The following is a 23,163-nucleotide window of genomic DNA, read 5'->3' as shown; positions in this document are numbered from 1 at the left end:
TAATGCTCAGAGACGGTGGCATAGGGATAAATGTGCTGCAGTATGCCAAATATGCTGTTGCTAGTGCACCTGTCAATTGACCAAAAGTGAGAAGGAAACCGGCCCTTTCAGCCGGGGCTAGAAGGAAACCCAAACAGATTGGCGGCGAAAAGCATTTGCTTGCTGGGGTCCACCGGGTGGCTGCACACGACAGGAAACTGGGGAAACCAATTAGCAGGCTGCTCGCCTGACACTCCCTCCCAAGACAGTCTTCCCAAAACAGAGACAGTCTCAAATAAAAATAAGGTAAACTTGCTTACATTAATGTATTTCTGCTGTGCAAAAAGAAAATAATCTCATCTGTACTGGCACAAAATGGAGCAATTGAACGAGTCGTGTTTTTTTGCTGAAAAGAAGTAAACCCCCCCCCGCCACCCCCCCGCCCCAATAGCTCCAGACTGCTTGTTCCCTCCTAGAACACACCCCCCACGTGTTTTCCCCCCACGCTTCATCACAGGATCGGAACAACAGTCGGAGCCCTTTGGGCGCCGTGGCTCCCGGCTACACCAAGCCGTCCGCAGCCGCAGATGTGACACATCACAGACTCCTACATGACGGCTGCCTTCTCTCGGGGCTCTCAGAGGCGACACAAAGGGGCTCCCTCTCTGTTGTGTCATCAATAAAGCCATCTTTCTCGAGGAAACGGATCGACTGCAGGCAGGTAGTCGCAGTCACGTCGATACCTTCCTGCACACGCAAACTCACAAGCGACACACTATGAAGACTCCCCTGGACTTTGTGAGACACGGAAAAAAAATAACCGATCCATATTTATTCTACCTACAAAACCTGTCAGTATGCTTGCCTCCTGGAATAGTAATATACTGAATATTCTGTTGCCGAAACACCTTTGACTAAAAAATATTCTTAATAGTAAAATAAATATCAATAAAACACTAAGAATTTCATAGAATATCCTATATTGATTTCTAAATCTTATTTACAGTGTAATTACAGAGGCATCCTTAATGTCACCCTAGTGAAGTGTTCACCATAGAGAGTTAAACCTCTAAAAATGGCATGATCCAATAGCAGGTGGTCTGAGTGGGTTGGTTAACCCTGTGCAGTTTACAGTGGTATTACTCTTTGTCAGCAAGAATAATGTGATATCACTGTATAAGCTAGCCTAACCTGGGACACGTTTTCTGCCTTGGGTTCATGGACCAGCGGGCAACCCTTGTGACATGCAAGTTTTAGGCAGCCAGGCTTTGTTTTTTGTGTTTTGTACCCTTTGGCAGATCGTTAAATTCGCTGGGTGTTTCGGCGTGATTTGATCCTGGGTTTTAGCGTGCAGTCTCAATGCGCTTCAGCACTCGGGGAGATCCCCGAGGGAAGGACTGTCAGTGAAAAAGCATCATTAAGAGGCACTGAAATTAAAACATGTGCAGGTCTTTCACATATAGGATACAGAAATAGACCGAAACTACCCAATCAGGGCACACCGAGACAATATTCTGTGGTACGCTGCATCATTATTATTATTTAAAAATTTCCACAACCCCATGGCGCGGCCTTACTTATGAGATGGGCGAAAATAGTTTTGCCCACCAGTGACAAGTTCCGCTTAAATGTAATAAGATTTAACTGGCTGGTACTCAGGCTTCCTTTCACAGTGAAAAAACAGACTCTAAATTGCCCATAGTATGTGATTACATGTGTGCGCGCACCCCGTGATAAACCGGGATCCCATCCAGGATGCTTCTTCCTAAGAGGGGCTCCAGGCTTATTGAGTCCCTGGACCAGAGAAGTATGGTTATGACAGATGGGTGATGGATGAATTGGCTGGTATTTCTTTTAATATGGAGGATATAAACACAAATCAGGCATATTTTCCTTATAAAATAATTTTATAAAATTAAGCCCATAATCCAGTCCACGTACTATAGACATTGACCAAGCAAACAGTGATACTAGACGGATTATGTAATCGCCTGACAGATTAAAATGTGCTTATAAAACCATTTAGAATAACAGATGTTTCTGGTGAACAGTTTACTACCAATTTTTTTGTTGCCTTGACAACCACAGAAGTAAAATCTCTCCTATTTCTTATTTGCATTGTTCGGAAGATTGATCACAGAAAGCAGTTAATGCTCAGAGACCCTGACTTCCACACGAGAACAGGTGAATATTTACCGGAGCGCTTCTGGCATGGCGGCAGACTGATGATGTAATGTTTTCAGTTGCTGCGGGGAGAATAACGTGACTCCGGCGTTCAGGCTGCCGCGGTTTGCGCACTTCATTAGCAGAAAGGCGTCACCGTCACCTTTCGGAAAGGAAGCGATCTCACACTCTCAGACAAAGAGGCTGCTGATTTAGTTCCCCTACCTTGGAAATAGAGGTGGAAAGTTCAGGTCCAGAAAGTACAAATCCAGACCAAGATTTTGTTGCAACCAACCAGTTGAGTATGAAGAGTCACGGTCACACAGTACACAACCAGTCGGTTGAACCAAAATCTTGGTCTGGACTTTTACGTTTTGGACTTGAACTTTCCTCCTGCTTGCAATCACATGCATCTAGATATCTCTATATTGTACAGTGTGGGTCTGTCCAGTGACAGGCTTGCATTGTGTTTATTATGACCTGTGATTCCTGAGGTAGGTTCCTAGGATGCTGTTCTGGATGAATGGTTATGAAGAACACCTACCACTCTCCTTTTTTTATTCTTATTTTTCCTACTTATGTCCTTCAGAAACCGGACAAAGCATGGAATTAAAGATTAGTGAATTGTTCTACCCTCCATGATGTGATAGTCAATGTCAACACAGCTATTGTTGATGCTAAGGTTACCGAACAATTTCGTGGAAACCTTGCAAAAAAAATAAAATAAAAATGAAATAGGTGAACAGAGTGTAGATCAAGTGATGGAACTGTTCTGGGAAAACCAGTGGAATGAATACAACTTGGTATAAAGGCCACAAATGATCAGATTACAGTGTAAATTTGGTGCAAAAGACCATTCGCTTTTGACAACCTCAATGTCTTTCTGAAAATCCCTGGGTCATTCTGAAAATCCCTGAGCCTCTTCAGGCATTGGTAAAGCTATGGTCACACTTGCAAAATGTGAGGATAATTTCAAGAAATGGTTCATCCACTGCTAAAGAAATAGTGCAAAGAAAATAGCCTTTCCTCCAAAGGTTTGTGTCCCTGGAAACCGAAGACATATGGGCAAGTTACAACAAAATGTAGAAGTTGTACTTCTTCCACTAAGCACAGATCATAAACTTTAAAGCATATTACTTTGGAAGGGCTACACCCTTTAACATGTGATTCAGTTTTTCTAAAGCTAGAGAAAAAATCCCTCAGAAATGTTTTTATTACGCTCAGAGCATAGGAAAAAATCCAAGAGAGTTAGTGTCTTTGCGAGCAGCCATTGGAACACAAGGTGCATTGTTAGGTCAGCATAAAATACACCTACGGAACATTTCTAGAGATGTTTTCACAAATAATCTTTGGACATTGTCTGGAGAATCAGGTAGACATATTCTGGAGTTGGAGATGTGGTATACAACCGGAGAATGTCCTTGTGAGATGCGAATTCACAAACTTACAAGCGACACACTCTTACACGAGGCATAACACACTTATTAGAAATATTCTGGTTAGTTTAGATGTGGAGTGGCACTTGAGGAGAGCATGCACAAGTCAGGGCATGACGCAAAAAAGGACGCTGCAGTGATCACGGTGTATTGTGTCCAGCTCTACTGACAAAAGGCCCCAAACCCCGTTGTCTCTCCAGTTTGCCATGTTTGTTGGGGTCTTTTTTTGTGTAAACTGCTCTTGTTCTTTGTATTCTGTTTTCACACCATCAGCACGCCTATTAACTTATGGTGAATTCTCCAGAATTATCCCTGTTCCATTCACACATGGAGGTCAATCACAAATTTCCTGGACTTTGTACTAGGGAGTTAGCAGGGTCCATTTAGGGTCTGGCATGACTGATTCGGATATTTGTGTTCACAAATACAGCCCCTCTGGGCAATGTCTAGAAAAGTTCAGGGTGTTAGTGCATGTCTGAAAGGGGCTTAAATCTCAAGATGAGGTGCTACAAATTCTGCACACTGGATCTTTACCCACCACGTCAACATCCGCATCTGCAGATCCAGGTTCTTCTCCAGCACAGAGTAATGCAGCAACTAATGTGAAGGCTTCCTGTCACGACATTGCATTAGTCAACCTACTCTGTTCCACGATGCTCAGAGTCCATGCATTTATTTTGCTGCTCGTGGGTAGGATTTTACACTGAGCAACCATAATCTGGTCTCAATGGGATTCTAACCTCCATCAGATTCTTATCTACTTTTATAAAATATGTTTCAGATGCGTTTCACTACCCTTTGGAGGGCAGAAGTGCCGGAAATCATATGCTGGCTCTTCAACACACTATCAGAAAAAAGTACAAATTTGTACCTTTGCTTATCACTGGGGCGGTACCCTCAAAATTCTGCCAATTGTACTATATAGCTGTAGGTAATTGTATCTTTTAAGGCAATGAAATGGGCTATAAGGAACATTTTAGTACCACTGGGGGTACATTGATGTTTGTACTTCCTCAAAGTTCATTTCTGTACCTTAAAAGGTAGAATTACCTACAGCTTTAGGGAACAATTGGCAGACCCTTGAGGGTACAGCCCCAGTGATACACAAAGGTACAAATTGGTACAAGCTTTTCTGACAGGGCAAGGGAACAAAACTGCAGAAGAATATACCTTAGAATTCCAGACTCTAGTTGGACAGTAGCTTGAATGACTATGCCCTGATTACAGTATTTCATTAGGGACCAGGCCAAAACCTCCAATCCAGCTGGCCTGTAGGGATGACTTTCTGGCATTGGAGGAACATTTGCCTGGAAATCTATGCTGATTAGATTAAGAGAGTTTTTCCCATTTACATTAAATCTCTAGACCATCTTCCATCTGCCTTTGTCAACCCAAGTGACAACAGTAGAGTACCCATACAACTTAGTCAAATGAATTTGTTATTGGAAGAGAAAAGGTATAGAGTGGACCAGCACCCGAGTCTATTCTGTGGTCATTCAGGGCAAGCTGTTCTTCTGAGTTCAGTGCTATATGTTCACTCGTCTAAACTAAGAAAATGTACGGTACAATTGCAATTACTTTTAATTTTTATTAGATTGGTCCACCTGTGGTAAATTTGTCACAATAACAAAATTTCACGTTCTAAGAACAAGCTAATTGATTGTGGGAAGGACAGTTTCTTCGTGCCTTACTTGCCAAGTGTGGACAGTCTAATAGGCTCTGGGAATCTTCTCTTTCCCCCAGAGTCTCAAGATCTAGCAAAGGTCTTCAACAAATAAATGACCACCCGTCTACCACCACATCGACCTTGGGATTGTGCTATTGATCTGCCGCCTAAAGGTCAAATCTATTGTCCGATCCAGGCTCAGAAGCTATGGCAAAGTCTATTCATGAAACTTTGTATCAATGAAAACTTTGTATTCATACACCCGTGCACCTTGCCTGCAATGGTGCCATTTCTTATTCATAGAGCAGGATAATAGTGGTTTCTGACTTGGTAAATCAACTACCTGAGCCTAAATTAGTCATGGTGCAGTACTATTAACTACAACCTCGGGTTCCTGCAGCCCTAAGCAACTACAGAAAGTGTTTAAAAAGGTTAGACCTGTGAAGTGTACGCTACTTGTTACTGATACATGAAGGTGATAAGTGGAACCCCACATTCAATGAGAACCGTAGCCATTATGAATATTTAATCATACCCGGTGGCTTAGTCAATATGCTGCTGGTTTTCCAGCTCTTAATCAATGAGGTCCTGCACGTGGACCTTGGAAGATTTGTCACTGTTTATAGTGACTATTCCTTAATTTACCTGATTATCAAAGCCAGGTGTTTCATGTTCATCTCTCTTGCAGTAGCTCCTTACTAAAAATCCCTTCATCCAATTAGTGTAGCATGAACTTCACAAAACTGAAACCCAGTTCCTTGGGTATGTGTTTAATCCTCAATGAGTACTAATAGATCACTCAAACAGATCACTCAAACAGATCACTCAAAGGTACAGTAGTACTACTGCTCTTCCAAGTAAACCTACATCAAAGAATTACAGAAATTCCTGGGGTTTACAAATTTATATTATAGTATTTGTGAGGAATTTCAGTTATTCTGCAGCACCACTCACAAGACGGATAACAAAGTTATAATTTTGATTAAATTTCTACTGAATATCCTTCCTACAAAACCCACCCTTTAGCCACAGTAAGCCTCCTCCCACTGCAGTGGATTCACTTTATTTCTCCTACAAGACACCCAGGTAACTGGCACCCACTGCCCCAAATCAACACCGTCTGCAGGCCTCACACTGTGAAGCAAACACATTTGTCAATGCATGTTCCAACGGTGTCCAATTAAGTGCATCTCGTCGCATGTCCTGTGGTATCTTATAACCTCTAGCCACACCTACCCACCAATCTCACCTACTCTCAGAGAACAATGTCTATCCTATTGCCTTTGAAACAATTCTGCAAGGAGTGTTAGCTAGTTTTGTGAATATGATTACCCATTACTCTGGATGCGGCAGATTTCAACCCACCGTGTCTTTGAACCCTACATGCTGTTCTCATTGTTTGAGATGCTCCAGGTGCTGTCCATTTCAATCAGGAAATCTTGAGGTTTCTTTGCACCTACTGTCATTTCCACAAGTGATGTAGGACACTCTCCCCTCAGGCTCCCTTGTAAGAAGCTAAATTTGAGGTTCATCAGTCCTTGTCCATTTGTGTAACAGCTTAACTTCATACTCTACAGTCTCATTCTACGATCACAGTACAAGCTAAATGTCTCATTCCATGTGTCCTTATTAAAACTGCAAGTGCAGGCTGCCACCTTCCAGGCCATTGCCAACACTTCATCTGAATACTCCTGGGATTCCATAGCGGGCTACAATGCTTGGTGGATTGGGGGCGGGGGCAAAGGAATGTCCTTGGGTTTCAGTAGCAACAATGACCACCATCTGAAATGATTTTTGAATGTTAACAGAAAGCCTTGACATAAGACATTTTAGAAATGTTATATTTTTGTGAGGAAAACTCAATGGCTCACTCTTACTATGAAAAATCTTAAAATCTCATCTGCACCTCTTTCCGTCATCCCAACCAGAAACTCTACCATTTATGAATATGTGACAAACATCTTGGAAGCAAACCAACAACAGCATGCAGAAAAGACAACGGAAGTTTGATTATTTCTATATAATACTGTGCAGAAGTCTTAAGCAAAGAAAATGATGATTTTTTTTTTTACTTGACCACTATCCCACCTTCTTTGGCTAATCAATACATCAATGTTTCATTTAAATAATTTAATTAAGTAATTATTTGGGCTAGTGGTGAAGCTTAACGAATTTATGGATGGCTGAAGTGCCCTTGAGGAGAGGCATGCGAACAAAAGTTCATATGGCCATCCAAAAAATGCCTTCATAATGCATTATGATGATCAGTATAAGCCATTATAATGCTTTATGAAGGTATCTATAGCACATTATAGATGATAGCTTCATAGAGCATTCATAATGCATAATACACATGGCTAAAATGTGTTATTCTTTTTTATAAGTATTTATAATACTTTATAAATATATTATTATGCATTATACATGAATGCTTTAAGTGTTACTGAAATAATTTTTATACTGTTACTGTTAATTTACATATGTTCTAATGTTATTTTTTTCCCCTGTGCAAATATACAGCTATTACCCAGATAAAAATCCTCAAACATTGTCTTTGCCCGAGACTTTTACACAGTTCTATCTGAAATCTCTAGAGTCTGCATATGAATGCGTGGCCTGTAACAGACTGGAGGCCAGTCCATGCTGAGACTGAAGATGACGCTCCCAAAACGTACTCTTACTTACTGTACATAGATAGTATTTCATATGTGAGTGGGGGGGGGGCTGTTTTCTTGCAGACAGAACATACTCACGCTTATTTTCGTGGCATCTGTAACCATTTCATCTTCGGGCACCACCTGTAGCAGAGGTAACAATTAAAGACATTCACACTCCAAACTGTCAATTAAAAATAAAAACTGTGGCAGTCAGATGCATCCAGAAGCTTCTATTTTTGCCTGAAGCAAAGGCAACCTGCTGTACTGTAGTTATATATCTTAACCTCATCCTATTGCTATCCCTTCATCATGGAAATTACCGCTGGCAAAAAAATGTGATCAACGACAGGACGTCTTACTGGAATTATGCAGCAGGCACCTTAATTTTGACAGGCTAGATTGTTGTTAGTGAAATCTATCTGGGCAAAAATAAGGTAATTATGCTCAAAGTTTATTCAAAGCAGGAAAAAAAGAAACGTGCCAAGGGAATAAAAATGATTCTGGGTTTGCATTGAGTTATGCAGGAGGGTTAATGAGCAGAAGGCTAGTCAATCTGTTTTTCTCTCTTCCAATTAAAGTGTCTGATGACACAACGGGGGACTGAAAATTTTCATCTTCGGAACAAGCAGTGAGATTTTTAATCTGCTTTTTATATCTTTCCAAACATCGGGGACTGGTTCTAACCCTCACAGTGGATAGAGGATTATTTGTTTGCTGAAAACTTAGTTTACTTTAGCTATGCCAATTTATTTATTTAGTGCTTTTAAATATTGCAAGTAGACTTCTATTTTGTACAAAAACGGCCTGTAATGTGGATACTTATTTTTCCATTAAAAAAATAAACAGTAATCTATCCATTTATTTATTTTGTGCATTGACTTACTAAATATGGGCATACCCCCACCTGATTGGTCATCCAAGCCTGCTTGTCCGTCCAATCCTTGTGGTGCCTGATGTACCACCACTGGATCTCCAGGGAGTATGAAGGAGACCCCGCCCCCCGGAAGGAGCAGGCCATCTCCACATCCTGCCCGCTCTGCGTAATGATGTCATGGGGAACTTCTGTGAAGAGCGCTGTGAGACAAGCCATAAGAAAACAGATGTGCTGACTGAGAAAATACTACTACAGATGAGCTCTCTTTTCAATACGTTAAAAATAAACCAAGCCACCAATTTCAGCTCCTTTTATGTGCCTTGGTTCTAGATTACATGCAGTTGACATTGCAGATGGGTGACATTATCTGTGACTGCAGTGAAGTCTCCTGCCTTTCGCTCCAGAGCCTTAAGAGCGGCACAGCACTGCACCCAAGTCCAAACGCGACGTACTTCACCCCTGCCCTGCGCCTTCTCGAGGAGCCCGCAAATGCAGGCTTAGCAAGGCTAACAAGCCGGCTGACAAGAAGAGGAAGAAAAATAGCACACGTTTACAGCGCTTGCAGAGGCCATTCCTTTTGTGCTGATGCTATACTGACGGAGCTATTACTGCGATGTCTGTTTGGTGAAAAATGATTTCAGATCTGCACTGTGAGGTTGCAGTTTAGAGCCATTCCTGCTGCTTGCACCGGCTCCGGTTTAATGAAGCTCTGCTGGCTCCAGTTAACAATACCCAACAAGGATCAGCAGAAAGAAACCCAGCTGAGATGAGAGCAGGAGGACCGCAGAGGAAGCTTCAGATTTAAATAGATGTGAGCGACGGCATGTGATCTTCTTGAAAGATAAATACAATGTTTCTGCTTAGCTCCTGGTTTTAGGATGCTATTCTTCAAAGGATGAACTCCTGTTCTTATGCTAACAGATACTAAAAACAAGTATTTATTTTAAACCATACTTTGTTTCCTCTGCCCCACCAACTGAGCGACTTATACCTCTGTACCTTCATCCACAACACAGCCATTTAGCCAAAGCTAAATGATATTCTCCCCCTCTATGTTCACCAGAGTGCAGTTGCGTCAGTTTAACGTCGCTCCATTTGATTCTACTCACACCTGTGTTCCGCCGTGCCACTTATGTGCTTAGAAACGGTTGATGTGCTTGCGCCCGTTTCCATAATCCAGCCAATCCGGCCTCTCACGGTAGGCCTTCAAAGTATGGCTGAGAAAGATACTGACAAACCTTACCTTTAACTTCAAATTTGTCCGTCTTCTACCCTCTAGTAATACAAAACAATTAGCTGGGTACGTTTCCTGACCAATATATTATGATACTTATTTTCATGGACAAAAAAAGTCCACGCAAATCCCGTTTTTTTGATACGTATGCCAAGAATATTTAAAGTAACAATTACATACAACAATTTCAATATGGTTGCCACGGTTTCTGAACCTCATGACTTCTACCAGTTATATGCTGGAGAAAAATGATTTTAAAAACTGCAATAAACCACATTTCAAACTGGTTTAAGACTAAAGAAGTTTCTCCTTGATGGACCATTAATTGGATTTGTTTACTATAGTGGATGTCATAAGAAAAAAATTGAAATAAAAACACGCTTTCAGCTCTGGTAATTCAGCTTTTTATGGCTTCTACTGCAGCCCTGTCTGATTAATATGCATTAATGTGAGTCTTTACCCCTTTACCGGCAAAGAGTAAAAATTGTGGATGAAATCCAAACGAGCCGTTCCTTTTATTAAGCCTGTGCACTGCTGATTAAGGGCTAAAATTTACACGTAATCCAGCCCACCACAGTGAGAAATAAAGCACGCTGTGCTGAAGCTTAATTCTTGTTTCACCAACACTCTTAGTGATCTGCAGCTAATTAGAGCACTAAATCTACAGCCAAACTGTTGTGCACACTGAGTATTAAAGGCTGAAGCAGAAAGCCTACGACCTTGGATGTATGTAATGCCTTCCTCTGGACTGATTTGACAACGAAAGGAATGAAGTATAGCAAATATTAGCCTACGTCCACTGCCAGTGTTTTGAACATGGGTATAATTTAAAACTAACTAATCAAAGATGTCCAGCCTAACCCCATTTGATTCAAATGAAAATTACAGTTCAACTGCATTCCGATTCCTTTTTTATGAAAGCCGTAAAACCTTGCTGAATTACCCTTGCGGTAATAAAATAAAAACAATTACCTAGTGTGTAATTGCTACAACTTTATCTGCCATTTCATAATTTGAGGTCTCCAAGGAAACAATTACAAGAGACTTAGGAGCCCCCGGGGCAGTTATTATCCTACTGACATTTGAAAACATTTTGGTAGTCTTGTCAAGAAACTTCAGCTCCAATAAAGTCATGCAATAAACTACCTCCTCCGGAAATGACGAGGATCAAAACGCCACGAACGGCCCTCTTAAATGGAACTGGTAAATCACTGTGATACATTATGATGCAGGTGCATTAATATTCTGCATAGAAGTCATTTTCAAACAAAGTCGCACAACCACAGCATTAGGCTTGACAGTGCGGGCTGATGGGCGCTTTTCCAGAGATTATTTTTAGACCGAATTACTTGACTGCAGCATAAAATGACTGCCCTGTGCTTTTTTTCCTGCGGTCCTTTGAAATGTAAAGCAAACCAATTAATCGTGATTAAACCTGTGCACACAGTTTCCTTCTCAATTTTAATAATCCTCTGTTACAGACCACCGCTAGCAAAATCTGATCGCTGAGGGTAGGAGGAATGCTTTAATAAATATTCCACCTCTATTGTGTACCTGTAACATTCTCAGCATGGGGTATGAATTCTCCACAAGTTGCTGGGAATCATGAACCGGCTGTACCCAGACGTGCAGGAACTGTCAGCCAGAGGGGGAGAGAGGACGAGCAGGTAGGTGGATGTAGGGAGAACAATGCTGGTCAGGTCCCCCTGCTACCCAGACCAGATACGCCGCTAAATCCATTAGCCACACATATTATGGAAGCATCCTCCTGTGCTTAAAGCAGTAATGGACAATGAACTACATTCTCAAACAAACCTCTCACATCACAGCTGAACCTTACTTCTGTTTCACTCCATGTACTGTGTGAGCCACTGGGAAACATGCCCAAACCACCGGCTTGCATTTGGATGCATTTTTCTTCCTTTTTTGCTGTCACAGTGATTGATCACCAGCCCTGTGCCAATAGTTTCCCCACAATTAACACCCAGCTGGCCCTGATTGGACTGATTACATCATTAGGGATAAAGAGGACCAGCTGGGGAGGTATTGGAGGAGAGTCTCCAGCTTGGGACTTTCTCATTTGCTGTTTATAATGCTTGGGACTGTTAGTCCTTTGACTTGTGTCATTTTTTATTTTAAATAGTATTTTGTACAATAAATTTTTTAATTGTTTAGCTATCTAAAGATATTTTATAGGAAGCAAATTAATCTTTGCTAAGGACGCTCGTCATTTTCATCACCAGCCCAGAGACTGACGCTAGATGCTTGCAGCTCGTCAGCAAATCTCGCTGCAGTAACGGGACAGCTGCCCCCTCGCACTACGGAGCTGGGGTGACAGTCAGCTTCTGCGGTTAAAGGAGGTGGCCTTATCCGGTGCATAGAGAGACAAGCGCATGGCCAAAGCACCCGCGCAGATCGGCTGACACACGGCGAAAGGTGACCGCAACTAGCCTCTTCTCAGCTGGTGGAGAAGGACCTTCCCAATCGCCAAGCCGTGGATTCTTCTACTCTCCTCGTTATCACACGGGCACCGCTATTGAGTACCGCTGCTTAAACTCTGCGATGTGCTTTGCATCATCGTATACGAAAACAGGCCAGTACGTCAGGTACGTCTCTCTGCCTGCAAATATACTTTTCATACCATTATCGTAAGATGAAAGGCAAATGGGATCTTTAAAATTCAAAAAAAAAGAAAAACCTACAAGACTTAAAAGGAGAAGATAGTTCAAAGAGATTTAAAGCACTCTTTACCTCTTCAGAATTCAGCTGAATTTTATTTCAAAGAGTTTCTCTGTTGGAGAATCAATACTGCAGCCATTGCGAAAGCAAAGAGCTGTGAAATAAATTGTGCTCTTAATTCTGGTCTCCCCCCATGCCGTTCACCTCGTCCTTGTCCATCTCGCTGAAAGGGGTCTGCGATTACACCAGCAGTCCCTCTTCCAAAGGCTGCAGTGTTTGTTAATACTCTTCACTTGGATATATGGAGAGAGTCAGTTAACCAATCAATTCACCCCCAGCTTATCTGATTGCTTCTGTTATCTACGCTTTTACCTATATGACACTGCCTGGCCCACAATCCCCCCAGCAAAATGAATCTTCTATATCTAAATTATCAGAACATATTTCTAAGATAAGGTGGCCCATAACAAAAATGGAATACAAGAACACAGGAAGTAGAAAAATAAGAATTGGAAACAACTGGACTAGTTGCAAGCTTGTTTCCTTAAACGTAAATAAAATCAATGCAGCTTCCCCTACAATGAAGCTGATTAGACAGACATCCATTTGCATGATTAAGATGAGCTGGGAACCAATTCTGGAGGTATGAGACCACAAAGGCACACGCCATTGTTCCATATCTCTGGTTCACAATGAAAAAGCATTTTGCTAATATGTATTCACAAATGGCTACATGTAAGTATTATGATTACATATATAGAAATATCAACATATCAATAAATGTAAATGCGGGGGAAAAAAAATCATGTGAAAATAACAGACTGCAAAAGCCTATGGGTTTGTGATCTAAGAGCAGCATAAACTAAAGAGCAGGATCCCACAATCAATCCCACGGAACATTCCGGAACCTTCTGTAGTGCCACCAAGAGACCCTGTTTAATCACTTAGCTCAGACATTCGTCCAAAAAAGATTTTATTTACAACTAGTACAGCTGGATAGTTCACTGGAGCAATTCCGGCTTAAGTGCTTTTCTCATGGGTACAACAGCAGGGGCTGTCTGGTAAAACGGATTTGGCAACTTATAGGCTCCTTGTCGTCATTGCTGACTTCCATGCCGCCTGCAGGCCCGACCCCTGCTGTCCATCGGCGGCTGACCTAACAGGAACTGACAGGAAGCCAACTCTGCCACTGCTAAACCTTCTCCCTTAATGTCCACGCAGCTATTAAGAAAAGTGCGACTGTAGTCAGTGTGCTGGGTTGGCCAGTCTGCTGGCTTTGGAGACCTTGGGGGCTTTCCAGAATTTTCCACACCAACACTGAACATCAAAAAGTGCTAATTACTTTCAATTTCATCCATAATACCATTACTTTGTTAATTTCTCCGTTTGTCAAGATGTTGCTATATGGTTACTTAAGCACTTGGGGGAAACCGTGTTGGGATGTGTGAAATTAGCTTCAGCGATGGACAGTGAAACAGCAAGGCTGTCCGTATTAACACGTGCCATTAATTTGAAACGGAGTTAATTTAAAAATGCATTTGATTAAAAATGCTATTAAAACGGAACATGTTCATTTTGGCAGACAATTAATTTTCTGTTCATATTCCGATGACAGTCATATTTCCCTGGTCATCGAGTTCCAGCATGAATATATCTGTCAGAACTGTCTACTTCAGGACCCTGACATGCAGAGGGTCGAATAAATGGCCTGTTACTTTTTTTTTTTTCCTTTTCATAAAGCTGTCTACATGATTTTAAAAGCCCTTAGGACGGAGCAAAAACGCACTTTTGCAAGCCGTTGACAAAAGCAAAGGAAGAAAATCACGGGGAGTTAGAAAGATGTACGGAAAAATATTAAACTGTTTAAAAATGCAAAAGCAAAAATGGAAGAGGAAGCCATTTGTGTGAAATTAAGAGCACGACACACTGAGCAGGGGCACTGCGCACTGCAGGGTTATTTTGATTAAAAGTTAATCACCGGACGCATCAGTCAGCAAAAGGCACAGTCGCGGAATCTCAATTCATTAAAGCACCGGAGGACAACTAATTTCCTAGAAAACAAAAGGGAGACCAGAGTAGGACAGATGAGCCCTGAACTTTTCCACACCTTCTGAAATAGCCACATGACCAGTCATTAAATACTGCGGAATCCAGCAAATCCATTGGCTAAAACCGAATGTATATAAAAATACTAGCCAGTTAGATTAATTAATTTAAAACAGGTTGCATGCAGCTTAGTGCTATCATTTAATTTGTACGGTAATGGTTCAACAATTTGAATGAGCCAATACATTCTATGTTTTCGGTTAATTAAAATTTCTAGGTGGTCATATCAGAAAAGATCGCATTTCGAAGTATATATGTAATTCTTTTAGTAAATCTAAGTAGGCTTCCGAAGTTCATTGATCTCCATCGCAGTTTCATCATTGCATTTAAATAAGTGTCTCGGCTCCACCTTTGTGGAAAAGCTACACCTTTGGTGCCAATATTCAGCGATGAGCTTCACCATGCCTCAGTAATGCAAGCTGCAGGCCAGTCTGAGAGTGACGTGCCGCAGGGTTAGTCACTGACTAGGATCTCTGATTTCCACCTGTTTACTGCTTCACCTTTACAAAAATCCCATTTTAAAATAATCACAAGAACTGTTTTCCGCTTACAGCAGAGTTCGGTTCTGGAAAATACTATAGATTATAAAGGAAACACCCATGTGCTAATGAAAGGTTTATTTATCGTTAGAACCTGGCACCAAGTGAATTGGTCTAATTAATGGAGCCGAGCTGGTACTGTTTGGAATGACTGAAGTGCACGAAGGATAATACATCATGTTCATATAACTTCACAAAATAAAGTTTTCGATGTGATTGTGTGTTGGTGTGCAAGCAGGAAGATTGATGAAGAGAGAAGGGAAGAACCCAACCGACCGACTGAAAGTCACTGCAATAAATGGAAAAAAATCATCTGGCCATCAAACCATTTTAACGCTTAATTAACTCTCTGAGTCAGATGTGTTGCCTGGCCTCAAAAAGGGCAATTTATCAACAACAACCTTTGGCTTTTTTTTGTGAATGGTACAAGACAAATGAACTGAATTTCAAAAGGGTGGTCTTGGACTGAAGACTAAAATTATAAACTATATATATATATATAATTATTATTACTTTTTCATTCTCATACACACACACAATGTCACTGCACTGACCACATTATTAGGTACAGCAGTTCAACTGTTCGTTAGATCAATTATTAACTAACAAATGACTAACAGAACAACTTCTTAATCCTCCATTGTTTTGTGGTGACGGTGTAGTTCCCAATGAAACTAGACGTGAAGTTTAACCTATGAGATTCCTGCATCTCCCATGCATATTTAGCATAAAGTTCCCAGTTCGGATTGTGTCTGTGAATGCGATACACGAAAGAGCCCGGAAACCTGGAACCATGAACCAGGCTCCAGAATTTCGGTGGGAAAGTGTCTCATGAAACACTGGTAAAGGACAACAGCCTGAATTATAATCTGTACAGGGGCCTGATGAAATAGAGGCTGACCACATGCATTGGTTACCTTTGTAAATTTACCCTTAAACTTCTACCCTTAAACTAAAATGTTACATTGTTATTTTTTAAAGTTATATTTATTACAGGGGTGGCATGGTGGTGCAGTGGTTAGCACTGTTGCCTCACACCTCTGGGATCCGGGTTCGAGTCTCCGCCTGGGTCACATGTGTGCGGAGTTTGCATGTTCTCCCCATGTCATCGTGGGGTTTTCTCCGGGTACTCCGGTTTCCCCCCACAGTCCAAAAACATGCTGAGGCTAATTGGACTTGCTAAATTGCCCGTAGGTGTGCGTGTGTGTGTGAGTGAATGATGTGTGAGTGTGCCCTGCGATGGGCTGGCCCCCCATCCTGGGTTGTTCCCTGCCTCGTGTCCATTGCTTCCAGGACCCAGTAGGATAAGTCGTTTGGAAAATGGATGGATGGATGGATATTTATTACAAGAGCATTTATCAGTAATACATTTAAGATATGAATATGAATGTGTTTCATTGCATGTTGATTTAAGTGGTGCGCCTAAATTTTGTGCTGGTCCTCCTAAAATTTCGGTGAGTGCCAGTGCTATGAGTGACGTTATCATGTCAGCGTAAGACCAAAGTCTCTGAGAAATGTTTCAAGTGCCTTGGTGAATCTTTGCCATGAAGAATCAAGGCAGTTCTGATGCCAAAATACAGTCCTGCTATCATGCTGTACCTAATAAAGTGGCCAGTGAGTGTATATATTGGGCTATCTGGGGAACTCTGCTCTCAGGTGTGACCCTGGTCATCCATACCACAATGTGAATAGTCCATAAGGTCATCAAGGTCAGTCAAGGAAAAACGGCTCCAAGACTTACTAGCTGCTCATCCCATTATACCCACACATGTAAGTGACATGAAATTGGAAATATTCTCCACACAGAAGCGTTTTTAAAAAGGCCTGGAGACTGAACTCCTCCATAACCAGGGCGCTACAGTGCACCCATTTCACAGTAAAAATGTGCGAACGTGAAAAAAGATTTAGGCGCACTGGTGCGAGTTACTTGTAACATCGGCAAAGAGAAACTGAAACATTAAAAAGCACTCTCACATCACACACACAAGCACATTTGCATATATTTACATGCCAGTTGCATTTCATGCTACAATTGGCTGCTTCAAAACCAGCGTGCACCTCTGCGGTATGATATAGATAAGTTTTTAGCTGTACTATTTCAGGACAGAGCAACCACTCTATTAGGAACATTACGGCTTTTTGGTTTAGGGTGTTAGATTCGCTGCTGTATTTACCACTAACGGCAAATTAGCGCAAACACCTTCCATATATATATTTACTTTATAATTTGCTGCTATATATGTATGTAACCGGGTAATTTTTGTGTAATGTGTACAATTTTTTGCTATCAGGACACGACATCAGAGTTTAGTAGAAAATTCACAGAACACAGATGAAACCGGTTACGTGCTCTATAGGTACAAAGCTCGGCCAAGCCACTCGAAATTAACTACAATATGAGCTGTACTGAGGAATATGACGAAACATCAAAAGAAATGCAAAATATGAAGATAAAAATCTAGTTTCTTGAATTCTGTCTGTCATTCTTATGACATGATGCATTAAGTGCTCAAAAGACAGAACTGATTATGCACCCAAAATGTTGTCTGTGCTCCTAAAATTTTTTACTTCGGGGCACAACTGCTCCTTGGGAAAAAACCGTTAGTGTGGAGCCCTGATAACGGTCACGTACATGCAGGTAGAGAAATAGAGGGGCCTGTTATTAGTCTGCTCAGTCATTCTGGCTTTAATAATTATTTAAACATCATTTTAAACTAAACCCTAAACCGTGATAAAATTAACACAAACTGGATATTTCAAAATGATTAATAACAATGCTAATTTTGTGACAAAGTCGTGCCACAGGAAAGGTAAACCATTATCGGTGAATTCCCACTGAACTTCAGACAAGGTGACGCGGCAGACAATTAAAGGATGTGACTGCGTCACCCGTCCGTTTCTACAACCTCATTTCTGCAAATCATCTCACCCTACAGACGGGCCTGTGGCTGGTGCCCAGCTCCCGCGACTCACCATAAATCAGCTAAAAGCTTTAGGCACACAGTGCATTACCACTGAAGTTCTTAAGGATCACTGGTTTTAGGTCATTCTTGGGATTGTAATCAACCTTGTTTTAACTACAGGAAAGTACTTTTGTTTTTCCTGCCAACTACAGTGCTCACAGAGAGTCTGGAGACACTTGCTTAATTCTGTAAAAATAATTTAAATCTATTGCTTTTATCACAAAATCTTTTGTTTACAAAACATATATCACACTGTAAACAATCAGTAGATTTAAGTTTTGAGTTAAAAGGTTCGACAAGCAGTCTCATTAGTAATACCTTTACAGTATTGCCCAAGCATTCCAGTATTAAAATGTTGGCAGAGTGGTAGCTCTGAGGCTAGGGATCTGTGCCAACGCTCCGAAGGTTGTTGGTTCAAATCCCATCAATGCCTGGCTTGATTCTACTGTGTTGGGCACTTGAGCAAGGCCCTTAACCTGTAATTGCTTAGTCTTGGGTATGATATGAATCTGGCCCTATGAATAGGTCTTTCAACTTACCAGGAAATTTGGGGTTTGGTGGTAGGATTGGCACTCCAGCCACTGGAAAGAACTCCCACTGTTCCATTTGGGTTAGTGAGGTGCTGCATGCAGGTTCTTATCCCTGAGGTGGTTCGTTGTATGTGCAGATGTTAAATATTGATTGTCAATAGACTTTTGTATGATACCAATAAATCTACAAAATTGTTACAGAATTAAGACTTTCTGTGAGCACTGTAAGCACACACTAAAATGAATAAACACATCCTTTTCTCACATTTATGGAAATATGGGTGCATCTTTATTACATGTATCCAACACTTTTATCCAAAGCGACTTAGATTACAGATAAGGGTTACAATTTATGGGTGTTCCGGGGATTTGACCCCATGACCTTTTTGTGATGCTCTATTTGTTCAGCTACCAGAGCTACCTTTTTTCTTGCGGAAGTGTGAATTATCCTCTATTTGTAAGGTTTCCTGGCTATAGCTCTGTGTCTCCTCCCGCAGAGATAACTCCCGGCTACTCTCGCACTCCGGCTCTTTCTGTTTTGCTCAGCTTTGCCCTTTTTCTTCACTCTCACGTTATCTGCCGCTCAGCCAGTCAGGGCACAAAGCGGCACGGAATCGTCGCGCTGATTGTGCGCTCATGCACCTGGAGATGGAAAACCAACTAATAAAAATACAGGAAGAAGAGGGAGAGTCTCCCCTGTGTTCCGGTGCTGAGATTACGGGCTGCACCAAAAAAAAAGAGCTTTATTTGCCGTTTGCAGAAGTGCAGGTACATTATAATGCTTCTTTTTGCAGATCCCATTGTGCTGCCCTTTGAGACACACACACACACACACACACACACACACACACACACACACTTTAGAGTGATTTCTGGGGTCAGAGCAATGGGGGCAGGCCATTTTCCAGATGTCCCTAGAGCATTTTAGGGGGTTAAGGGGCCTCGCTCAAGGGCCCAATGGACATGTGACTATTATTGGGCAGACAGGATCCCAGTCATCGACCTTCTAATCCCAGGCCAGACCCACTGAGCCACGCACTGCACCAGACAGATGCCACAGCTAGATTTTCTCTCAACTTTTGGAAAAATAATAGTGAACAAAGATAACTGAAACTGTTCTGTATATAAGAGGACTACATACAAACAATAACATTGCATCTTTCACTGACAAATAAATAAAGAAAGGTTTTCTGGGCCAGTGCCTTGGAGAATATGAATTATTTCCATCTTCTGAGAGGACAATCCAGAGGACAGTGATGACGACCACGTTTAAAAATGAAACAGTACAGCAGGAGAACTTGGGGATTATTATTGCCCGCAAACCACCGTAGCATCCGATGCTATTGGGAAGAAGCCAATTCTTCAGTATATTGAAATGTAACAAAGAACAATTACATTCCAGGAGAGTATAATACACCTCAAAGAAAAAAAATATGATTTCACTACGATTGAATCAAAACTTAATCACATCCTCACCTAGCAGGTCTGTAAAATATATATATATATATATATATATATATATATATATATATATATATATATATATATAATTTCTACATTTGCAAATCAAAAAAATGATACACAGTCACTTTCTCATTTTGATATTCATTTCAATGCTTATTTCAATTTGTTTCTTTGTCTTTCCAAACCCTGTGGTCAAAACAGTGCCATATAAATAAAGATTGACAGATATAGGACAGATTTATTGAATAAAATTAATTGCTTTATACATTAAAAACTGATGAATTCTCACCCCAACTAAACAAAATGACAGAATTGTTAAACGTGCCACGACATAAAAACCACGATGTAAAAAGAGAGTTTTTTTGTGCTGTTGTCTGTGCAACCCGAGTTATCTGTTAAGTAATCTTTCCGCATGGCATTTTTTCCAAGATGCGCAGGGACAGGCAGTACGAGGAATCGTTCCGCTTTTCCCAAGAACTCACCCTGCAGCTCAATTAACTACAAGAATCCAATGAAAAAAACAATCCCTTTGAAGGGGCCCCTCTCTCACCCCCTCAGCTTTCACCTAGTCATCGATCGCGGAGTTGCTAAATGCTTTCACGCATGGTAGGCCCGCGGGCTATTCTGAGCTAACCTTATGAAATCTAACATGTCGATAGTCGCCGGTAGCTTTTGGAGAAGCTTTTCCCTGCTATCAGGCCCCAGGGCCCAATTAGCGCTGCAGCAGCATGGTCCTACTTTAACTGGCCGCCAAAACCGAAGCTATGAACCCGGGCAGAAATAAACACATGCAACGCAGCATAATGTGAAACAGCGTGGCGCTGTGCTTCACTGCAGAAAATAATTGGATGTCGGGACCAGGTCGGAGCCCAAGTCTGAGAGCACCTGCAGGTGTAACGTGTAGCCGAGTCATGGCGAACGACGTCGGGGAGGCTGATTATCGCTCACTTGAAAGTATGGGGTCATAATGACCCCAGACCCTCACATACCATTTCTATCCTGTTCCCAGGAGTCAATTCACAGTTATTACACATAGTGTATGGGTTAGCTTTGAAAACATCATTACTGGTATGCAGGCAACGTGTGATCATTAAGCCACCACTGATGGGAATGCGGAAATCCTGGACCCACCACTATGCCCAGTGATCTCTGACCCGTACAAACCATTAACACCACTCTGCTGTCGCTGATGATGAACGCCCCAAATTCTGTATATATAGAAAACAATCTCCCTCACTTTAATGTCTAATGGTAACAATCAGTACTGTTATGCAACAGCTCCATTTATAGCAAGTAAACATTACATTGCGTCTATTTTAAAGCAAGAAGATGACTTCATCCATCAGTCTAATGCATAATTTACATATTGTTCCTGCGTTTGTTTGGGTTAACTCCAGATATTCTGGCTTTAAAGTATAAATGTTAAGTACAGAAAGTACATACAATTAAAATGATAAATAAATAAACTTCATTGCTTATTATTTACATTTCATTTCTGAAGCGAAACACCTACATTAAAGTAATATATGTGTTTAAATCTTTGTGTTAAGTTTGTATTGTAAGAAGTTAACCTCCTAAAAGGATTCCTTTGCAAATTTGTCAGTGCATCACAATAATAACTGTCACAGCAGGGCAGATCCGGGTGACATGCTGATTGTACATTGTATTTTTGGAGAAGAAGCTCAAAGTCTACAGTAATCCCACATTAAAATGTCATGGGATAAGGACGGCATGTCCGAGACCCAGCAGTGATCTATTGTTAAGATCCAATTTTCAAATGTGGTTTCCACCAGAAAAGTAACAAATTATCTTGTTTTTGCCTTAGGACAAATATCAGGCAAATAACAAACAAATCTCGCAAAATACCCCCTTGGTGGAATGAGGATATTCTAATATTCCACTGATTTCAGTGATAACTGCATTAAATAGCAAACATTTCGCATGAAAAAAAAATATTTATAAACAATAAAAAGATACCCAGCCACACAGTACCTGGTTTGTCTATTTATGCTGCCATTGAATATTTGTGCTACAACAAGTCTCCGCGGGAGTAAATTTAGCATATACTCATGAAATTCATATATGCATTGGCCATGAATATTCAAAGGAAAACATTGACCATCTTTGTATCTAATGCTCAGTCGCCGTAACGTAGAACAATATTGAATATTGTGATAAAACATCTAGACTAGAATGAATGAAGAGGGTGGTGGAAGACATTACAGACGCTCGGTGTTTATAAACATTGATGTTATACTATTATAAAAATAATGGCCAACAGAAAAAATGGAGCGCGCCAGTGGTCATTTTAGTTAGTGATGAGAAAAATAAAACACTGACAGCCACATTAGGTGGTGTTGTCATGCTCTGTCGGTTATTCATTCCCTGCTTTAACCTAACTGCAAGCAATAAAGCAACTAATGACAAGTGAGTGTAAGCAACCATTGACTGAGTGCAGAGTAACCAGACCAACACTGGGCATCGAGATCTCATTTTGCCCCATTTCAGCTGCTAAAAAAAGAGCTTGCTTGCAAAAAACATCTTGAAACTCATTTCCAAAATTATAATAGGTACGTTCCCTTGGCCGTGCTGCTATAAATGGTATTTACTGCGTCCGGCTAGTGTTCTCAAAATCTGGAAAACGGGGCTCTGCTGGCTATACACAACAGAAAGCCTCGTTAAAATGTGAAGAAATAAAGGAAAGAAAAAAAATCACCAAATAACCCAGAAATAAATAAGCACCCCCCCTTCCCTCGAGAGATTCATCCTCCCTACAAGTCCATCTTCAAATGAGATGAATAAATTTAGCCGCTCAGAGTCTCTCGCCGTCTTCAATCGCACGATGGCTCCGGGGGGAGCACGAGTCAGACAGC

The 23,163-nt window shown here is 41.2% G+C and overlaps 1 protein-coding gene across 1 annotated transcript in view; it reads right to left on the bottom strand.

Annotated features, from left to right (window-relative positions):
• The window catches only part of vstm2l (V-set and transmembrane domain containing 2 like), a 33,650-nt gene that overhangs the window by 1,350 nt on the left and 9,137 nt on the right, over window positions 1–23,163 (bottom strand). Inside the window, exons 2-3 of the mRNA XM_049002497.1 lie at window positions 8,806–8,975; window positions 7,998–8,042 (exon numbers count right to left, since the gene is read on the bottom strand). Coding sequence (XP_048858454.1) covers window positions 7,998–8,042; window positions 8,806–8,975 — 215 coding nt within the window. The remainder of the gene's footprint in view (window positions 1–7,997; window positions 8,043–8,805; window positions 8,976–23,163) is intronic.

The sequence above is a fragment of the Brienomyrus brachyistius genome, unplaced genomic scaffold (genome assembly GCF_023856365.1).
Source record: "Brienomyrus brachyistius isolate T26 unplaced genomic scaffold, BBRACH_0.4 scaffold68, whole genome shotgun sequence".
NCBI classification, from domain to species: Eukaryota; Metazoa; Chordata; class Actinopteri; order Osteoglossiformes; family Mormyridae; genus Brienomyrus; species Brienomyrus brachyistius.
Note: the sequence above shows the minus strand (reverse complement) of the source record. Positions and strands in the feature narration are given on the sequence as shown.